The 21,182-nt window shown below is 40.6% G+C and overlaps 1 protein-coding gene and 1 long non-coding RNA gene across 3 annotated transcripts; both read right to left on the bottom strand.

Annotated features, from left to right (window-relative positions):
- Nucleotides 1–7,039: 7,039 nt before the first annotated feature.
- On the bottom strand, nt 7,040–9,403 carry LOC140823010 (uncharacterized). Of its 2 annotated transcripts, none has more exons than XR_012116094.1 (4): nt 8,202–9,403; nt 8,024–8,117; nt 7,820–7,889; nt 7,040–7,292 (listed from the first exon to the last, which is right to left on the bottom strand). It is a non-coding gene; the product is annotated as an uncharacterized lncRNA (long non-coding RNA). The 2 variants fall into 2 exon arrangements; XR_012116093.1 differs by having other exon boundaries at nt 7,040–7,289.
- A 1,963-nt stretch (nt 9,404–11,366) lies between these two features.
- On the bottom strand, nt 11,367–13,259 carry LOC140824186 (uncharacterized). Its single transcript, XM_073185782.1, has one exon. The coding sequence runs from the start codon at nt 13,257–13,259 to the stop codon at nt 11,367–11,369; it is 1,893 nt and encodes a 630-aa protein (XP_073041883.1).
- Nucleotides 13,260–21,182: the final 7,923 nt, after the last annotated feature.

Below are 21,182 nucleotides of genomic sequence, written 5' to 3'. Positions count from 1 at the left end.
AGTGGGAGATAAATTGGATAGTCGATCCATTTTATGTTACTTTGTGGAATATCCAAGGAATTAAGTTGGATATTATTTCTATCATCCCCAAGAAACAAAAGTGTTTGTTTCTAGGAATGCAACCTTTTTGGAAAAGGAATTTCTATTGGATAGAAAATGGGAGATGATAGAACTCGAAGAGGTTCGAGAGATACCCACAATTATAGAACCCACACCCGAAGAGCCAAGAGAGGAGATACAAGCTCCTAAAAGATCCGAGAAAGTCTCGAGACCACCTATGAGGTATGGTCAGCTTCTTGAAGAGGGCCATGATGAGCCTAACCATGGATGTGATCCAAGGACCTTCAAGGAAGCGTAATCTGATGCCGATTCATCCAAATGGCTTGAAGCTATGGAATCTGAGATGAATTCCATGCATTCAAACCAAGTGTAAGATCTTATAGATCCACCTGAGGGAAAGGTTCCCATAGGGACTTGGGACGGATGGGAAGGTATTGACCTTCAAGGCGCGATTGGTGGCAAAAGGATATACTCAAAGACAAGGAGTTGACTTTGAGGAAACCTTTTCCCCAGTTGCAATGTTCAAGTCCATAAGGATATTGCTAGCCATAGCTGCATGGTATGACTATGAGATATGGCAGATGGATGTCAAGACAGCCTTTCTTAATGGGGATATTAAGGAAGAGATTTACATGTCTCAAACCTGGAGGGTTTACATCTATCGGAAGTGAGCATATGGTATGCAAACTTCAGAGATCTATTTATGGTCTAAAGCAGGCATCTAGGAGTTGGAACCTTAGATTCGATAGTACAATCATAGAGTTGATTTACTAAGAATCCTGAGGAACCCTCTGTGTATAAGAAGGTCAGTAGGAGTGTTGTGACATTCCTGGTGTTTTATGTTGATGACATTCTAATCATTGGGAATGATGTAGGAATGTTGCAATCAACTAAGATATGGTTAGCGAGTAAGTTCTCGATGCAGGACTTGGGTGAAGCATCTTTTGTATTGTGATACAGATCTATAGAGATAGATCGAAAAGATTGCTTGATCTCACCCAGTCCACATACATTGATACCATCGTGAAGCGGTTCTCGATGGATAAGTCCAAGAGAGGACAACTACCAATGTGTCATGGCGTGTCCCTATCCAAGTCTGTCTTTCAAGACTGATGCAGAGATAGCGGCGATGACAAAGCATTCCTTATGCATCTGCGATTGGTAGCATCATGTATGGGAAGATATCTACATTTCCTGACGTGGCTTTCGCACTAAGTGTAGTGAGTAGATATCAATCGAACCCTGGTCTTCCACACTGGAAAGCTGTGAAAGACATCCTCAAGTAGTTGAGAAGGACCAATAAATTGTTCTTGGTCTATGGGGTGGAGAACTAAAATTGGAAGGCTATACCGACTCTAGCTTCCAAAGCGATATCGATGACTCGAAGTCAACCTCTGGGTTTGTATTCATGCTCAATGGTGCTGCTGTCTCTTGGAAAAGTTCCAAGCAAGACAATACTGCGGATTCCAGCACAGAGGCCGAATACATTGCTGCATCAGATGCAGCAAGGGAGGCTGTTTGGATAAGGAATTTTGTCCAAGAGTTGGACGTCATTCCTAATTGAGTTGCTCCTGTCCCGGTGTTGTGCGACAACACGTGAGCTTTAGCTCAAGCAAAGGAGCCAAGGTCTCATCAGAAGTCCAAACATGTATTGAGTAAGTACCACATCCTCGGAGAGATTGTGGAAAGAGGAAGAAGTGTCTTTTGACATAGTCGGCTTCGCAGATAATGTTGTTGATCCACTAGCTAAGCCTTTACCTGGACCATTATTCGACAAGCATCGCGAATCAATGGGTTTAAAGCATATGGGTAGTTGGCTCTAGTGCAAGTGAGAGATTGTTAGAGTAGGTGCCCGTCGAGCCAAGTGTTGGCCGAGTGTTCACAATGAAACTCTATGTATAAGCAATCTTTATTTTAGTAATATTTGATATTATTGTTTTGGCAAATCTTTATCTGTATACCCATGCTAGTTGCTTAGATAAAGCCCTTGAATATACATATAGTAGAAAGAATATGAGATGCTCATATGATGAGTATCATGAAACTCATATTTGGAATACTGTATATTCTAAACGGTTCCTAGTCGATTCAGCCGCCACTAAGAAGGATATAGGCCGCTCGATTTAGAGACTAGTATCTGCGATGTGAGTACCATGTTTCATTGTTAGGGGACATTGTGATGTCCGAACATGCAGATAGGTGCTCCTTATAGAGTGCACTGAACAACCCTCCATAAAAGGACTTTCCAAGTGGTTCTCATTTATCGAGTGGAAATGTCCTAGTTTATGGTTGTACAGAATTAGTCCTTATGACCCGGGGCAACATTGAGACTCTATGTGCTAGAATTACACTTTGACTTGTTTACCGACTCTCATGGGGTCATCAGGTGGCAAGGTTGGGTGTTCTGTCGAAACACATAGGAGTCGATGCATTGTAGTCGGGGATTCACCGCTTACCTTCGGGTATGGATATCCTATGTGTTATCATGTGTTAGTAGGTTGAAATCTCTGGCCAGAGTATGATTGTAATTATGAAAGGGGTTTCATAGATTACACCATCGATGCAACTACGACATGACACATAGTATCGATTCATTGACAACTCTCGATGGACCAATGGTTGTCGAATCGATCGGGATATATGAGTTGAAGGGACCGTACTGTACGCTAACCATAATTGAATGGTTCTTGCAGGCACTATCATTTGTTACCTAGGGAATCATGTAAGCGATGCTACTAGGCATTTAACATGATTGGTGGGTACTATCAGACTTGAGTTCTGACGTTCTTGTTATCAAGGAGTTGATAAATAAGAATGGAGCAATTGGGGTATGCTCATATAAGGACATGTTTAGTCCGAATCACATGGAGATGTGAGCCCACGGCTAGTTGTATCAATGAACCATTGAGGGCCACACAAGTACTAGCTTTCTAGATCCCGTTGAGAAGTAAAAATAGTTCAATGTGTTGAACGGCTTATAAAGGAGTTTATAAGCGTAAGGAAAATTAGAAGTATGACTTCTATAAAGGAGAAACTAGTTCAATGTGTTGAACGACTTATAAATGTGTTTATAAGTGTAAAGAAAAGTAGAAGTATGACTTCTATGAGAGAAATGTAAATTTTAATTTATGGAAGTGTTCCTAAATTAAAATTTGGCCAAGTGAATAATGTATTTGAAAATTGTGATTTTCATAAACATTATTATGGACTAAATTAAATTAATTCAAGTGTTGAATTAATTAAACACTAGTGGACCTAGTAGAGTCCAAATAATTAAATTAATTCAAGTGTTGAATTAATTAAATATTATTGAGTCTTGTAGAGCTCAATTTAAATTAATTATTTAACTAGTGGGACTTGGGTAAATTCAAGTAATGTTTAATTAGTCTCAAATATGTTTGAGATAATTAAATTTAGTCCATGGTTTTTATTTTGATAAAAACCATATAATATGCATGCATGGGAGGTGAAAGGTTGGGAGACTACTTTTTGAGTTTTCAAGGCATAGCATGCACCTTTTTGACACAACTTTTCCCACAACCAAAAAAAAATGTCTCTCCTTCTCTCCTAGGATGAATAGTGTCGAAAATACTATTCACTTTCTCTCCAAGTTTTCTCTCCATTTTTGTTCTTCAATTTGTTGAGGAACACCACACTTCTCTTTGAAAAATCCTCATATTTTTCTAGTGCAAAATATGAAGGGATCTACCTAGTTGGTGGTGGGCTTAATTTGAAGGAAAGATTCAAGGTAGGAGGAAGCTTGTAGATTTCTTCATGCCATTCAAGAGCTTTGTTGTTTAACAACAAAGTTGGAGCCATACATCAATCCTTGTGATTGATAGGTAAAACTTCTAAACACCCTATGTATGACATTATTTGGTGTTTGTTGTATTTGCTACACTTAGTCATGGTGGCTGAAAATTTTAGCTAAAAATTTGAGTTTTTTGAACTTCCGTTGCGCTTCCGGTCACCGTAACCGATCCTCTTTCAAGTGGTATCCGAGCTATGGTTACGGTTTTTGTGTAGCATTTACGAGATATTATATTGAGATTGATTTCTAACCGCATGAGACCGAAAATTTGCAACGAAACTCAAGGTTTGTTGGGGCGTTTTTCGGGCAGCTCGGGCTGCCCGAGGAGCTGCCCATTTCGGGTAGCAAGGGCAGCCCGAGGGGCTGCCCGAACAGCCCCTCATTTTTAAATAAAAAAAATTTTTTTTGGCCAAGTTGGCCGGAATCCGGCGACGGAGCTCCGGCGACGGCGATGACGGCTAGGGTTTCCAAAAGTGTTTTGGAATATCAAAGTGTCATGGGCCTTGAGTTGTTGGGCCATTGGATGGCTAACATGTTTGTAATTTTAAAAGGGCCAAAATGTTTTTAGTGAAAAATAAGTTTTTGGGCCCTTGAGTTTAAAATTACAAAAGTTGCAAATTTTTCTCATGAAATAAATAATTGAAGTTGGACTTTAATTATTTATAGTAAATTGTGATTTATAAGAAATTCGGTTATAAATAAATTAATTTGAAAGTAGACAAAGGTGTTTGTATACTTTGTTAATTTAGTTTATAATCGTGGCGGTTAGTGATTGGATCAAGATATATAATATTGGATCAATTAATTATTGTGATAATTAATTGATGGTGTATGATATGTGATATTATGCATGAAGGATGATAAAAAGCCCAAGCCCAATTTGCTAGGTGTATGCTAGGATATTTTGTGTTGAATGATTGTAATAATTATCAAATTTAAAGTGGGCTTGGTTTATGGCCCGTTCACACCCCATGAGATGTATCCCTATTTGCCATGGATATTTATTTGTAAATATTAGTATAGTGGATGATCAAGATTGGAAGATGGTGGCCATGATGATTATGAAGATCGAAGACATGTAAATATTGGAAGCTAATGTAATAGTTGCATTTGCATCCCGTGCATTTACCCTAGGATTGGACCTAGGCCCTTGTTTAGCTCACACGGGCCATTAGTATTGGGGCGATTGATCATCCTTGTTTTGTTTACTGTTTATAATATATGCATGATATGTTATAAATAATGAGTATGTGCGTTATTATTATGATAATAACAAAGTTGCATGAATCCGGCAAACATACGATCAAACATGGCGAGCTTTTAAAATAAAATTAATGATGAGACCTTTCAAAATTAAAAACCCTCATTTTGAATAAGATTCAAAATTAATATCAAGCCCGAAAAGGAGAATTATAAATTTGTTTATATAATTTCCTTGTCTTCCATCGACAATGGGTGCATGATGAACGCTACCCGTACTCAGGGCTCGGCTCATATTATTGGGGGAGCTTTGGGTGCCGGAAAGCTGTGACATCCATTGACATGATGATGTGAACTACGTGGAACTCCCATGATTTCGGCTCATATTATTGAGGGAACTCATGGCGACCGTCCATTAAGGTTCAACATCGATGGGTAAGGCTTGACACGTGAAGATGAACAACGTCATATTATTGGGTCCTAATCAAACGTGAGACAAAAGTTTACGGTAGGGTTGCATTGTGATGCAATTGGAAACTACTTTTAGGAATTGTGATTGGCTGATATTATTCAGGATCATAATTTGTTAATTCGACCTTACGTACCTACTGAGGAAAGGAGTTTCCCGTTTTCACTAGAGGGTAGTGAAAGATGTCAAAACAGTGGGAGCAAATATTTATGAAGTAAAAGTCCAAACTTCATATCTTACTAAATATTTTAAAATAGTCACCAATATTTATCTGTTTTTACTTTTCAGTACAAATTGACAATGTCATCGATTCGCAATCCGATATCCGTAATACTCGACAAACACATATTAACTGGACCTAATTACCTCACTTGGCTAAGAAACCTGAAAATCGTCTTGAATTCGGAAAGGGTAGCATATACACTGACTGAGTCGCCCCCTGTTGAGGCTCCGACTGACTGCAATCCTGAGGAATTGCAGGCTTACAAGGAATGGTGTGACCATGACTTGATAGCCAGGTGTTATATGCTGACTTCTATGAATGATGAGCTGCAGAGGCGTTTTGAGGATGCAAAGAATGCTGCTGACATTCATAAGCACCTCAAAGAGCTCTTTGGTGAGCAGACTCGGCCTCTTAGGCATGCTACCGTCAAGGAGCTGATCACTTTGCGCATGCGAGATGGGTACTCGGTCCATGAGCATGGCCTAAAGGTGATCGGGCTCGTGGACAAGATCGTTGGCATGGATCTGATCTTGCCTTCGGAGTTGACGGCATAATAATACAATCTGAATAACCCCGTCAATCTCAACATCACAGATATAATACTAGAACTCATAATCAATACTGATATAACTCATAATCTCAACGATAACACAAATCTGATATCGAATCTCCGTCAATATCTTTTTAAAATCATAACAATTACAGAAACAGTCTTTTCTTTAATCTGACTTCAATTCTACAATGTCTACGGTAGTAGAAACACCATATCTGAATCATATTCGATCTAGCAGCATCATATTTTCAAAACATCACAAAACGTAACAAAACTTACGTCCTTGTGTAGCTTGAGTCAAGAGGAACACGATACTGCGTTCGGATTTGAATTCTGATAGACGGATCTTTCACAATCGCAAGTCTAAAAGGCGTAAGGATTTTTCTCTCAAAGCCTCGACCCTTATCTGAATTTCTGAGGAATTTACGTGTCATTCATATATATATATACTGCATGCAACACAGGAAACGTGGCTTATTTTTCAAGCTACACACATGACCGCGGGTGCGGTGATTCCAGGAGCGCGGGTGCGCTCATGCTTCGGCATGTCAGGGCCCGTGCTCTAATTAATATTTAATTACCAAACAACAAAGATTAATTAGTATAATCAGCGAAAAAGAGTTTAAAACGTTCATTTGGGCCTACAGAAATTTAGGCATGACCTCCCCGTAAGAAGGACATCCCAAAAATTTCAAAACACAACAACAGTAATATACGCTCGAAAATAACGTCAAATTCACAACCAACCAAAAAAATATCCTACAGCCGCACTGGCCAGGACTAGACACAATAAACCACCAATAAAATCCAAACCACATAAAGACATCACCATACAGCTACACAGGGCATCTCCCTGGCAAATGTATCAAACCAGTATAATATATAAATATCTGGGAACTCTGACACAAACCGACTGACTACTAGGTTCCACTCGCTGACGCTCCACCAGACGCGTCAAAACCCCTGGAATGACCTGCTATGGCATCAAAAACAACCACAACATCAAAAGAAAACAGGGGTCGGACCCCAGTACGACAAACCAGTAAAATCATGACGTAAATAAAATACATGTAATAATATCAAGTAAATGCAATGCTATGTGATGCATGAATGGTAACAACGGAATAATGGATACCAAATGGAGTCCAAACGAATAGCATCATCAACAGTAACAGTGGCCACCCGTGCCAGGAATGCAGCATCAAATCACCGCTCGTCTATGCACGTAGCATCGGGAATGCGAGTAGCTAATTCGCTCGTCCCTAGCTGTCATCTGGGAATGTGGCTAATCCTAACCCACTCGTCCCTCTGATGACTCAATATAATCTCAACAGAATCAACATAAATAGCCGTCAAAGGAGTCAAGGCTCAATATGTTATGCCAACACAATTTATGCATGAATGCAACAGAATAAACATTCAATGCACATAATAGCAATTTACATTCACCAAATATTCTTACACGCCAATATAACCGTCATAATGATATAGGTTTGAGCGTACCTCAACTACAACTTACAATACCCCGGTAAATCTTAAAGGCTATCGAATGAAACTCGTCCAACAACCAAACCTACAATATAAATTCGCTATCTATATTAATATAATGCATTCTAACCGACTAAATAAAATTAAATCGGCTCGGTTAAAAATCGAAACCCGGGCAGCCTAAATAACTTTTCAAAATCTGGAATTCAAGCTTAATACCTCAATACTCGAAGCTAGAATGCACAACGGTGATTTTGCTAAAATGGCTCGCCGGAAATAGTCGCCGGAAACACTGTTCACGCCGGAAACCTAGCTGGAAATTTGGGGAAAAGCTCAACACTTCACTTGTATAAACTAATATACCAAGAACAACCAAAATTCGAAGTCAAAAGCTTACCTAAACCGAAATCGAAGCTTACACGTACTGTTGCTGGAAAAACAAGACCAATCGAGCTTGCAACCTTCCGATTCAAGGCAAGAAATACTCTAATAAACTGGAGGAAGAAGATTTGTTAAGCTGCTGCACAAAATCTGGCCGCTGGAATGCTGAACGATCGAAGCAGAAAGAAGAAGAAAGGCGACGGGAGCGAGGCGAAGAAAAATTCTGGATGGAGCGATCTGATTTCTCAAATGGGTTTGGGTATTTAAATAAAATGGGAAATGGGCTGGGCTTATAATAAGTTATTGGGCCTCACATTCTCCCCCACTAAAAAAAAATATTTCGCTCTCGAAATCTAACAAATACAACACTGATATCCACCACATCACGACGGATAATACATAGGAAATTCAGAATACATCGCGTAATTCATTACATTCTCAAACAAATGAGGCCATTCTTGTCGCATCTTTGCCTCTAATTCCCATGTAGATTCTTCTCTTCCATGCCTACTCCATTGTACCAGAACCAATGGAATCGTCTTGCTTCTGAGCTGTCTTTCTTTGCGGTCCAAAATCTGCACTGGATGTTCAACATAGCTAAGGGAACTGTCTAACTCCACATCCTCGACATTCAAGATATGAGATGGATCTGGCTCATACTTCCGCAACATAGATACATGAAACACATTATGTATCAAAGACAAATTCGGCGGCAAGTCCAAACGATAAGCCAATGTGCCAATCCTCTCAACAATCATATACGGACCAATAAAACGCGGAGCTAACTTCCCTTTATATCCAAATCTCATGGTACCTCGGAAAGGTGACACTTTCAAGAAAACATAATCGCCCACTTGGAATTCTAAAGGTCTACGCCTTTTATTAGCATAACTGGCTTGACGATCCTGGGCTGCTTTCATCCTTTTCCTGATCAATTCAACTTTATCTTTCATTTCTTGAATAAATTCTGGTTTTGACATCTGTCTTTCTCCTACATCTTCCCAACATATCGGCGATCTGCACTTTCTTCCATACAAAGCTTCAAATGGTGCCATACCGATTGTTTCCTGAAAACTATTATTGTAAGAGAATTCAACCAAAGACAATGATTCTTGCCAACCACCTTTGAAATCCATCACTGCTGCTCGTAACATATCCTCTAGAGTCTGGATGGTTCTTTCTGACTGACCATCCGTCTGTGGATGATAGGCAGTGCTCATAGCCAACTTTGAACCCAAAGCTGATTGCAGACTTCCCCAAAACTTCGAAGCAAATCTTGGATCACGATCAGATACTATGGTTACTGGCACACCATGAAATCTCACTATATGATCAATGTACAATTTTGCCATTTTCATATAAGTACAAGTACGATCATACGGAATAAAATGAGCTGATTTAGACAATCTATCAACAATCACCCAAATCGCATCACAACCACGATTTGAACGACGCAAATGAGTCACAAAATCCATAGCAATATGCTCCCAGTTCCACTGTGGCACTTCAAGACTATGCAACATTCCACCAGGTCTCATTCTCTCGGCTTTAACTTGTTGACACGTTAAACATTTAGCCACAAAATGAGAGATATCTTTCTTCATACCTTCCCACCAATAATGAGCTCTCAAGGTATGATACATCTTTCGAATTCCTGGGTGAATACTGTGCCGACTACAATGTGCTTCCTTTAGTATGGCTTCTTTCAGATCTATCAAATTTGGAACCAAAAGTCTACCATTAAAACGCAGACTACCATCTGAGGCAACACTAAACTTTTCTGTCTGACCTGTTCGAGACAATTCTTTCAATCTATGAATGTGCGGATCGGTCTTCTGTGCTGCTTTGATTCTGGACAAAATCTGTGGCTCAACTTGAATAGATGACACTATAAAGTAGTCTCCACTGATTTGATAAGTCCATCCTGAAGTTCCCAAGTGCTCGTGAACTTTAGAGATAGTCAAAGATGTCAGCATAGCATTCTGAACTTTCCTGCTGAGAGCATCTGCAACAAGATTCATTCGACCTGGTTGATACTGAATCTCACAATCAAAGTCTTTAAGCAATTCCATCCATCGACGCTGTCTCATGTTCAAGTCAGGCTGCGAGAAAAGATATTTAAGACTCTTGTGATCCGAATAAATCACAAACTGCTCACCGTACAGATAATGACGCCATAACTTCAATGCAAACACAATGGCAGCCAACTCTAAGTCATGAACTGGGTATCGGGTGTCATGCGGCTTCAACTGACGAGAAGCATATGCAATCACTCGCCCATTTTGCATTAGAACACAACCAAGTCCATTTAGAGACGCATCTGAACAAACAACATATCCACCTGAGCCTGATGGCAAAGCTAGCACTGGAGCTGTTGTCAACTTTTCCTTCAAAGTCTGAAAACTCGACTCACATTCATCAGTCCACACAAAACGTCGATCTTTTTGCGTTAATTGAGTCATAGGCCTTGCTATAATAGAAAATCCTTCAATGAAACGCCTATAATATCCTGCCAATCCCAAGAAACTGCGAATATCAGAAATATTCGTCGGTGTTGGCCAATTGATAACAGCTTCCACCTTACTAGGATCCACTGATACTCCTTGAGCTGATATAACATGACCCAGAAATACTACTCTGTCCAGCCAAAATTCACATTTAGAAAATTTTGCATACAATTGCGCTGCTCTGAGTGTCTGGAGGACTAACCTTAAATGTTCTCGATGCTCCTTCCTCGTTTTCGAATAAATCAGAATGTCATCTATGAAGACAATAACAAATCTGTCTATAAATTCTCGAAAAACACGATTCATCAAATCCATAAAAACTGCAGGAGCATTAGTCAATCCAAAAGGCATAACTAGAAATTCATAATGCCCATAACGCGTTCGAAATGCTGTCATCGGCACATCTTCCTCTCGAACTCGGAGCTGATGGTAGCCAGAACGAAGATCAATCTTTGAATAAACTGACGTACCTTGCAACTGATCAAACAAATCATCGATACGCGGCAGAGGATACTTATTCTTCACAGTAGCTTTGTTCAACTGCCTGTAATCAATGCACATTCTCAACGTTCCGTCTTTCTTCTTTACAAACAATACCGGAGCTCCCCAAGGTGACATGCTTGGTCTAATATAGCCTTTTTCCAGTAAGTCCTGCAATTGCTGTTTCAGTTCTTTCAACTCCGCTGGAGCCAAACGGTATGGTGCTCTCGAAATAGGATTTGTCCCGGACACCAACTCAATGCTAAAATCAATTTCCCTCTGGGTGGAAATCCAGGAATTTCATCGGGAAATAAATCAGGGAATTCCTTGACAACAGGAATATCTGAAACTTCCAATCTTTTTCCCTGAGTTGCGTCGACTGCATAGATCATGAATCCTTCATTTTCTGTTGACAAAAGTCTGAACATTTCCATTGCTGGCACTAATGGAATACGTGATTCTGAATCACTACCGTAAAAATTCCATTTACTGCCATAATACAGTCTGAATCTGACGACTCCATGGAAACAATCAACGGTAGCTCGATAATTAGACAGAGTATCCATTCCCAAAATACAGTCGAAGTCAGACATATCTAGCTTGATGAGATTTGTTATCATAATATTATCATCGAATCTAATCACACAATTCAGAATTATCTCATGAGACATCAAATATACACCGGCAGGAGTAGAAACTGACACAGTATCTATCAACGGAGTAGTAGCAATCTCATGCTCATCAACAAATACAACAGATACAAATGTATGAGATGCTCCTGTGTCTATCAATATGCGCGCAGGATGATTAAAAATAAGGCAGATACCTGCGATAACTCCGCCCGGTGCGTCTTGAACTTGATCTTGGGTTAGAGCATGAACTCGAGCGTGCTGTGGCCCTGGGAAACGTTGCTGAACCGGACCTCTAGGCTGAGGATAGCTAGATTGCAGAAAAGACTGAGTAGGAACAAAAGGCCTAGTTGCTTGTCCTCTAAAACCCTGACCAAACTGAGGTTGCTGAAATTGTTGTCTTGGTGCATTCGGACATACTCTAGCATAATGTCCAACTTGCCGACAAATATTACAAGATCCCTGAACTCCCGTACACTGAGTACTGAAATGCTGACCACCACAACGATCACAAAATACTCCACCTGGGGACCCAACTGAGCTTCCACGCTGACTGCCGGAACTAGAAGAACTGCTACGAGTCTGTTTCTTGAATTGTTTTCCTTTGGCCTTAAAGCTTTGCTGCTTTGGTTGCTGATAAGGCTGCGAAGGCTGATACGACAATAAAGATGGGTATAGTGGTGCCCCCACTGGCAACGGCACATTGCCTCCGAAACTCTGAGGAAAACCTGGATGAACTGACTGTGGTTCTGCCAAAAGTAGACTCGCCTCCACATTCTTGTCTTTCTCAACGACATCGGCATAATTAATAGGTGCTCCAGCTACTACCACAGTGCAAATGGTTCGATTCAATCCTTGCATAAAATGCGATAGCTTGTTCCGATCGCTGCTAGCAACATGAGGAACATAGGAAAGAAGCGCTGAGAATTGAGAGGCATACTCTACAACAGTCATATTTCCCTGAGTCAATCTATTAAACTCAGCTTCCTTGGCCAAATAATAAGAAGGCGGTGAATACTCTCGAGCAAACTGAGCACCAAACACATCCCAAGTAACACTTTCACCCGATTCCTTCAAAGCATCCTCAGTAGTTTCCCACCACAACTGAGCTCGGTCCTTTAATTGACAAATGGCCAACTTAAGCTGCAAATCAGGGGTGTACTCCAGCATATTGAACAAACGCTTCATACTCTTTAGCCACGCTATAGCTTTCTCGCCATCTTCATTACCAAAGAATCGAGGAGGACGCATATTCTGAAATCGAGATATCACAAGTTCCATTTCACCCATTCCTCTCGTCAACTGATCCACTTCCCGATCAACATTAACATTTTGTGCTTCACCCCGAGGACGACGACCTCGTCTTCCCCAGTCAGTCTCGTTCAGTCCTCTAACGTTAGGAGCTTCAGACTCCTGAACAACTTCCTTACCTTTTCTACTCTTCCGTCCAGGTGCCATCTACAAGACACAGGTATTTAATCCATAGGCAGAAACAAAATAATCGGTTGAGTATAAAAGCATAAACTTAAACAAATACACTCTAGTCATGCTGATACAATTAATTCAAAACATAGAAACAAGTAAGAGCAAATAATCAAAACACATGCACAATCATTTTATTTGTGTCTAAACTCGAGTGTCCTAGACTCTAATTCGAGCGTATCCCAGTTACGCTCTGATACCAAACTGTCAGGGCCCGTGCTCTAATTAATATTTAATTACCAAACAACAAAGATTAATTAGTATAAACAGCGAAAACGAGTTTAAAACGTTCATTTGGGCCTACAGAAATTTCGGCATGACCTCCCCGTAAGAAGGACATCCCAAAAATTAAAGTTGAAAACATTGATAAGTTTGATTTTTTGTTTGACAAAGCAAAAGATTTTAATTGTTTGAGAGAAAACTCAAGAACATTGATAAAATATCAATAATAATCTGAATTTTGTTCAAAATTTCGTCCTAAAATATGTTTTAATAACAAAAGATATCAAAATCTAGTCTCCCAAAATAATAAAACTCTAGAAAGGAAACTTTTTTCGCTCAGTCGGCTCAGACACGGACCCCGTGTAGTCCTCCGTGCCCTGGTCCGTGTACACTCGGGAAATAAACTTCAGCTGGAAACAATGGACACGGACCCCGTGCCAACCTCCGTGTATGGGTCCGTGTAGACACTGTCTTCGCAAACATCATAGGACACGGACCCCGTGTACTGGTCCATGCATGGGTCCGTGTAGACACTGGAATTCTTCATCCTTGGCTGTAAAGGGCACGGACCCCTTGTGCAGGTCCGTGTGCACATCCGTGTAGACTCGGCCTGATTCAGTTATGCTTGAATAATATTCCTTTGGCCTCCCAACGTACTCCCATGCATCACGACCCCTTCATGCTTGCTCATGACTCCTTGTAGTGCCTCCTTGAACTTCTCTAGGCGTCCCCTCATGATTGGTCCGTCCGGCAACTGCAAAGGATCCTATGCTTTCTTTGGGGCTTGACCACCCGTGTTCGCATCATCCTCTCCTCCTTGAAAAGGATTTGTCCTCAAATCTTGCTCATCAAACAACGACAAGTCACTAACATTGAAAGTAGAACTGACGTTATACTCACCTGGTAGATCGAGTTTGTAGGCATTGTCATTGATCCTTTCAAGGACTTGAAATGGTCCATCGCCCCTAGGTAGTAGCTTTGAACGTTGCTTCTCCGGAAACCTTTTCTTCCTCAAGTGTAGCCACACCCAATCTCCCTTCTCAGACTAGTTCTTTGAAGGTTCGTTCTAATCACGATTGTTTATTCCGTGTTTATTTGTTGCTAAACTTTTCATAGTTTAGAGGTGAATATCACAACACACACTTGATTCAAAAGATCGGGACAACACAACGATTCTTTGTTCGATATTAAATTGAGGGCGCGATTAAATTTTAATCATGTTTGCTTTTATTCGTACAAAGATTCGCATCAGAAAAGGGTACATCAAGCTCAGAGTGTAGGAGCATCTGGTTCAGTAGCTCAGCCTGAGAGACAAGCTTCATCTGTTCATTGCTTTTAGCCCACTCCTACACATACACAGCCCAGAGCCAGAGGTAGCCAGACTGTGAGCCAACCTCCCAGACAGCAGGCTCGAGTATTTGCATTGACAGAAGAGCAGGCCCAAGATGCCCCAGATGATGTGATTGCAAGTAACTGTTTTCTTTGTAGTTATGCTGCCTATGTATTGATTGATACGGGTGCATCTCATACTTTCATATCTGAGCGCTTTCCATTGTTGCATTCATTGCCTGTCGAGTCATGATCTGCTGTAGTGTCTATTTCTTCTCCGTTGGGAAGTGGTCTTATATTTGTGACTTCAGTTAGACATTGTTGTGACTTCAGTTAGACATTGTATACTACAGTTTGAGGGTCACGAGATTGATTTAGATTGTGTTGTGCTTGGGTTAGTTGATTTTGACTGTATTGTCGGTATCGATATGTTAACCAAGTATAGAGCCACTGTAGATTGTTTCAAGAAGATTGTCAGATTCAGATCAGAGATGGCTGATGAGTGGAAATTCTACGGTAAGGGTTCCAGATCTCGGATTCCCTTAGTATCTGTTTTTACGATGACTAGATTATTGCAGAAAGGAGCAGAGGGGTTCCTTGTATATTCAGTAGATCTACTGAAATCGAGCCCAGCATTGGCAGATCTGCCAGTGGTTTGCGAGTTTACTGATGTATTCCCAGTCGAGATCCAAGGTTACCTCCAGCTCGAGAGGTTGATTTAAGCATTGATCTCATACCAGGTACAGTTCCTATATCTCGAGCTCCCTATAGAATGGCGCCTATTCAATTGAAAGAATTGAAAGAACAGCTCCAAGATTTGTTGGCCAAGGGTTACATCAGACCGAGTGTATCTCCTTAAGGTGCTCCGGTATTATTTGTTCGAAAGAAAGACGGTTCGATGAGATTGTGTATTGATTACCGGCAATTGAACAAGGCAACAGTAAAGAACAAATATCCCTTGCCTCGTATCGGCGATTTATTTGATCAGTTGCAGGGATCCTCTGTCTATTCCAAGATTGATCTGGGATCCGGATATCACCAGCTGAGAGTCTGAGATGTGGATATACTGAAGACAACATTCCGAACCAGGTATGGACATTACGAATTTATTGTCATGCCTTTCGGTTTAACGAATGCTCCAGCGGTGTTTATGGGTTTAATGAACCGTGTCTTTCAGTAATATCTGGATGAGTTTTTTATTGTGTTTATTGATGATATTCTGATATAATCCAAGAGTATGATTGAGCATGCTGAACATTTAAGAACTGTGTTGCAAACGTTAAGAAATGAGAAACTGTATGATAAATTGTCAAAGTGTGAGTTTTGGCTGAGACATGTTGTCTTTTTGGGGCATATCATATCTGGAGACGGTATTTCTGTGGATCCAAGTAAAGTTAAAGCTGTGATCAGTTGGCCTAGACCGACATCAGTGCCATAGATACGCAGTTTCATGGGTTTGGCAGGGTACTATCGACGATTTATTAAATATTTCTCTAGTATAGCGAAACCGATTAACCAGTTGACACAGAAGAATGCGCCATTTGTATGGTCTGAAGCCTGTGAGTCTAGCTTCTTGGAGTTGAAGAAACGCTGACCAGTGCTCCAGTGTTGACGATACCTTCAGGTACTGGTGATTTCGTTGTATATTGTGATGCATCTCACAGAGGGTTAGGATGTGTTCTTATGCAGCGAGGACATGTGATCGCATATGCCTCGAGACAATTGAAGCCACACGAGATTCGTTACCCAATTCATGATCTTGAATTGGCGGCCATTGTATTTGCACTAAAGATTTGGCGACACTATCTCTATGAAAAAAAGTTTGAAATCTAATCTGATCAAAAAAGCCTGAAATATCTAATTTCTCAGTCAGAGTTGAACATGAGACAGCGTCGATGGCTCGATTTATTGAAGGATTTCGATTGCGAGATTAAGTACTATCCAAGAAAGTATAATGCAGCAGCGGACGCCTTGAGTCGAAAGGTATGCTCCCTATCCTTATCGACGATAGGTGTTTCGATTATGATTGAAGATTACTTTTTTTCTGTATTAGCATTTGATACAGATAGTAGACCACTACGACTTGCTACGATTCAAGTTGAACCAGATTTGATTTTGAGAATTAAAAAGGCAAAAAGAACTGATCAGAATATTCAGAAGTCAGTTGAGATGGTCAGATCAGGGCACAATTAAGAGTATCAGGTACATGATCATGTTCTGTATGTGAATAACCGTCTTGTAGTGCCAGATGTTTTAGATTTGAAACAACAGATATTGTCAGAAGCGCACTGTAGTCGGTTCAGTATTCATCCTGGTGGCAGAAAGGTGTACAACGATCTGAAGACACAATTCTGGTGGAAACAGATCAAGTCAGATATTGCAGAGTTTGTGTCTAAGTGCTTGAGTTGCCAACAGGTGAAGGCCGAGAGAAAGAAACCCGGAGGTTTACTTCAGAGTTTATCTATTCCTGAATGGAAATGGGATCACATTTCCATGGATTTCGTTACGAAGTTACCACGATCATCCCGGGGCAGTGATGCGATTTGGGTTGTTATTGACAGATTGACCAAATCCGCATGTTTTATTCCGTACAGAATGACGTACCGACATGATCAGATGGCAGAGATATATATCAGAGAGGTAGTCCGATTGCATGGTGTGCTGAAGTCGATCGTATCAGATCGTGATCCACGATTCACTTCACACTTTTGGCACAGTTTGCAGCAGGCTCTAGGTATGACATTACATCTGAGTACTGCTTACCATCCCCAGACAGACGGACAGTCAGAGCGGACTATCCAAACATTAGAAGATATGCTGAGAGCTGTAGTACTAGATTTTGGTACTAGTTGGCAAAATTCACTACCTCTGTGTGAATTGTCGTACAACAACAGCTATCAGACAAGCATCAAGATGGCACCATTTGAAGCTTTACACGGAAAGAAGTGTAGATCTCCGCTGTATTGGGATGACATCTCAGAGGTACCAGAACTTGGGCCAGATATGATTCGTGAAATGACTGAGAAAGTGAAGATCATCCAGAAAATAATGAAGACAGCGCAATATAGACAGGCGAAGTATGCGAATATCAGACGTCGACCGTTAGTATTTGAACAGGGAGACAGAGTATTTTTAAAGATTTCTCCTTTCAGAGGCGTTGTCAGATTTGGAAAATGTGGGAAGTTGTCTCCAAGATACATCGGGCTGTACGAGATTCTTGAGAAGATTGGTGATCGTGCATATCGACTTGTGCTTCCTCCTTATATATCTGGGATACATGATGTCTTTCATGTATCGATGCTGCGTAAATATCTGCCAGATACTTCTCATATTCTTCAGCCTGACGAGGCCGAATTCGATGAGACTTTGAGTTATATTGAACAACCAACTCAGATTCTGGATTGGAATGTTAAACAGCTCAGAACGAAGACTATTCCGCTAGTAGAAAGTCCAGTGGAGTCGTCATGGCATTGAAGAAGCAACTTGAGAAACAGAATCAGAGATGAGACATAGATATCCAGAGTTATTTTCATGATGTGAGTATTTATTCAGTTTTGATTATATTGCTTCTTTTACTTGTTTTGATTGATTGCCTGCGAGTTCGAGGACGAACTCATATCTAAGAGGGGGAGAAATGCAATGCCCGAAATGTGAGTTGGTAATAAGTAATTATTAATGCATGATTTGATGTATTTATCGAAGGTCAAAGAAGCGACGTTGCGATTCGATTTTAGTGCAAAATATATTGTTGGGGCAACAAAGATAGTGCACCCACGGTTAAAAAGATAGTGCACCCGCGATCGTTTCTCATGAAATATTGAAGAATTACAGTAGCTTTACCGCACCCGCGGTAAGAACAAGACCGCATCTGCGGTGGATACACCGAGACAAGACCGCACCTGCGTCAAAAAAGCCAGCGCACCTGCGGTGGGTCTTCTGGAATTTTGGAGGTAGGACAGTGGAGACACCGCACCCGCACCAGAAATATGACCGCACTTGCGGTTTTGGGACAGAGAGGGCAACGCACCCGCGGTCCAAAAGGCAGCGCACCCACGGTCGTGTCTTCGGAATTTTTGAAAGTGTTACAGTAGGCTAGCGCACCTGCGGTGCAGAGCTAGCGCACCTGCGGTAAGACGTGTTGACCAAAGAATAAGCCACTTGCTATTAGCCATGCAATATAATAGGTATCATCTTCATTTTCTCATCCAGTAGAGAGACTCACCGAAAGAACATTTCAGAACTCCTTCAAGCTTCATCCTTTCTTAGCAATTGACTTGTGCAAAATCCGGCCACCCGAAATTAATTCCGAGTTCAGATTTTTGCTCCTAATTTTGATAGCTTCATAAGGATGTAAGTATTGTCCATTTCCTGCATATTTTGAAGTTGAGAGGTTGGATAAATCAGATTGTGATATATATGATGTGTTCTTGAGCTTATAGAAATCATATCTTTGAAACCGGATCGAAAAACGGATACGTTATGAGATTTCTATTAATTTCCAGCATGTATTGAGTGGATATTATGCAAATATCAGCACGGTACATTGTGTTCTTGAGGATTATGCCTTGTTGAGATTGTATATAGATGGATATGTGAGTTATTGTGACTGATTATTGTTGTTTGAGATGACCAGTATCGAGTTAAAATGTAAGAGTCGAATTTTTTTATCTGTATTCACTAATGTGTCAGAATTACTGAATTATTTGTTATGAATTTGTATGAAATTGCATGACATGCATGTATTGTGGGGACCCGGGCTCTAACTCAATTCTTTTGGGATTTAATTGGATCTTTGTTCGAAAATGTGGGTCAAAAATTTTCTTTTAACATTAACTCAAATGTATTAACGAAAGCATAATATGTCTCGATAAAAATTAAACAAAGTAATGTACATACAAGTCTGTGCGTACAAACATACACTAGTGTTCAATGACAACTACAAACATAAGTGCTACAAGTCTAATAGGAAACACTAGGAATCTTCCACGCCCGAGATCTCCATGCTATCAACTCTCTCTTCCTCGTCGTGACCCTGATCCTGCCCCACCTGTTGCCATGCACACATACAGACACGACAACAGCCGGATAACTCCGGTGAGAACATATCCCAGTATAAAACATGGATGCATGCAATGTAATAATCATGTAAAAAAGCACAGCATATATCAAGTAACATGAATATAAATCTAAACATCTGGAAGAATACAAATCTGTATTCAACATTTAAATCTTGACTCGACTCGTTTCTAATCTAGGGATCCCGGTGTGAATAAGACGGTCTGTAACCTACCCAACCACTCGGGGCAACGGTACGTCTTATTCCTAGACTTCGGTCAACTCTGTATCGAGGGTCTGCACATAGAGTAAATCTACTCCTATGCGTCGATACACCGAAACGTCTAGTTTTGGCCAGTCTGCCAATATCTCCTATCTCAGGACTCGAATATAAATCAATAAACAAAACATTACATAATCAATGTAATAACAATCTAGTATGTGATTTAGGGAAACTCGTATCAAATCTGAATCGAGTTGTGCAATCCCAAGACCACATGAATTATACCTTTCTTATCGAATAGTCGGTGTCGTAGTCGAAGTCTCGAGTTCACAATAGCCAATACAAATCTGAAATGGCATAAACAATGTGCACTTCAATCATATACATCTCAAGCAAATCAATATACAAAGCTAACATCGGTTTCAATGCAATTCGACGGCGTAACGGCATAATTCTTCGATACCGATAACTCAAGAATATCATACTCGATCATAATCAACTCATAATCTCATCACACCTCAATACATAGGCTGAAATCTGAACAATCGTAACTTAACACATGCTGAAAATCGAAACAATAGCCTACGGTGTCCGAAAATCGATCCGACAACGAATATATCATGCTCAATATATCACGAACTCATATTTTAACTCAAATCTGAATTTCCCCAACATCATTATTTCGAAACATGCTGAAAATGGATAATACTTACATCCTTAGCTAGCTCTTGTAGAGAGAAACAAGAATCTCAACTCGGAATCTAATTCGGACGGCTAAATCTTGCATGATTTAATTTTTAACTACAAGAACTTGGAAGCTTTCTCTCTTGAATTCCCTCGGTGCTTGCTACTGAAATGGCAAGGAAATGAAGCCACATACCCTTGTATTGCATGGCAAGGAACAAGTGTCTTTATTTTTCAAATGACACGCACTACCGCGGGTGCGGTATACTAGCAGCGCGGGTGCGCTGTGCTCACGGCGAGTTCATCCAAAAATGCAGCACCTAGACCGCGGGCGCGGTCCTTACATGACCGCGGGTGCGGTCTCACACCGCGGGTGCGGTCTTGCT

This window comes from Primulina eburnea, chromosome 2 (assembly GCF_022965805.1).
Source record: "Primulina eburnea isolate SZY01 chromosome 2, ASM2296580v1, whole genome shotgun sequence".
NCBI classification, from domain to species: Eukaryota; Viridiplantae; Streptophyta; class Magnoliopsida; order Lamiales; family Gesneriaceae; genus Primulina; species Primulina eburnea.
The sequence above is the reverse complement of the archived record's forward strand: the minus strand, read 5'-3'. Positions and strand labels throughout refer to the sequence as shown.

Bases quoted from the DNA above. Each gene is read 5' to 3' on its own strand.
- LOC140824186 (XM_073185782.1), bottom strand. From the start codon at position 13,259: ATGGCACCTGGACGGAAGAGTAGAAAAGGTAAGGAAGTTGTTCAGGAG.